The following is a 1161-nucleotide window of genomic DNA, read 5'->3' on the forward strand; positions in this document are numbered from 1 at the left end:
AGCTGTTACAGGCTTAAAACAAAGAAAGAACGAAAGACATATACGTCTGAAGACAGGGCAACCTTAAACCTGCCACCAATTAGAAAGATCACAGTGTCACAGGTGTGCTTTTAGCAGAATAGCAACCTTAGAGGTCAGGTTGGGGGAGGGGAAGCACCCTGGACGGGGAAGGTCAGACTGCAGGGAGGGCAAGCTGCAGGCCCTGTTCCGCCAGTTTCTCCCGGCACTTCCGCGGCGCCCGGGTCCTCCCCTCCGCTCCTCGCAGGGCAGGTACCCTCCCTTCCTCCCCACCTGTACGGCTGGGGAGCGCCGGGCTTCTCGAAGCGACGCCCTAGCGGTGGGAATGGGAACACGCTGCGCGGGAGCCTCCGTTCCGTTCGGCTTCCCCAACTAGACCCCAAAGCCCCGAAGCCCCGGGGGAAGGAAATTACCACTCGCCCACCCCCGCCCCGTTTCTCTCTCCGGCTCGCTGCCTGTCTCGCTCCGATGCCGCCGAGCCCCGTCGCCACTTCTGGGTGGAGGTCCGGCGGAGACAGCTGCGAGCTCCCGGGCTCCGGGGAGGGAAATGGGGCAGGGTGAGTCAGCCGGCCCGGGGAGAGGCTCTATCGCGCCCGGCACCCGCCCGCGGGGTAGGGGAGGCGCTGGGCTGAGCTCGCGGAGAGGCTGCCGCTTTCCCCTTCCTCCCAGTCCCGGCTTGAGAGCCGAATGCGAGCGCGCGGGCCGGGGGAGGGAAGAGTGGGAGAGGAAGCCGCGGGAGAGAACAGGCAGCCACTGTTTCCTTTTGAAAAGAAAGTAGGAGCCCTGGGTGGGAAAAGAGAAAGGAGCCCTCCCAACTTTTCTTTGCGAAAAGTTTTCCCAGGGCGTTTTGTTTGAGAAGCCCGGGATCGCGCTGCCGCCTTGGCGGCTGTGCCTGTGCGCCTCGCCCCTCGCCCCGCTCCTCCTCCTTCCAGCCTGGGTAGCTCCGCTCCCTCCCCAAGAGGCGCCAAATGGCTACCCAGTAACCCCACGGGGCGGGGGCTGCAGCGCCACCTCCAGCCGCCGCGGCTCCCGGCAGCCGGTAGACCCTCCGGCGGCGCTGCCCGCGGGTTGGGAGCCGGGCCCGCAGGTGGAAGCGCAGCCGGGAGGCGGGCGGGTTGGTCCAGGGCTAGGGGCGGCTCGGGC

General features: G+C 66.7%; 1 protein-coding gene across 5 annotated transcripts in view; it reads left to right on the forward strand.

Moving 5' to 3' along the window:
- Positions 1–318: 318 nt before the first annotated feature.
- Positions 319–1161, forward strand: part of COBLL1 (cordon-bleu WH2 repeat protein like 1) — a 159770-nt gene continuing 158927 nt past the window's right edge. For 4 of the 5 annotated variants that reach the window (XM_024735913.1, XM_024735914.1, XM_024735916.1 and 1 more), the window contains exon 1: positions 489–575. In XM_024735913.1, coding sequence (XP_024591681.1) covers positions 566–575 — 10 coding nt within the window. In that variant the 5' untranslated portion in view covers positions 489–565. Of the gene's footprint in view, positions 576–1161 lie in introns of all 5 variants that reach the window. The other variant, XM_024735915.1, reaches the window with a different exon arrangement.

The sequence above is a fragment of the Neophocaena asiaeorientalis genome, unplaced genomic scaffold (assembly GCF_003031525.2).
Source record: "Neophocaena asiaeorientalis asiaeorientalis breed wild unplaced genomic scaffold, Neophocaena_asiaeorientalis_V1.1 scaffold72, whole genome shotgun sequence".
In the NCBI taxonomy this organism is placed as follows: Eukaryota; Metazoa; Chordata; class Mammalia; order Artiodactyla; family Phocoenidae; genus Neophocaena; species Neophocaena asiaeorientalis.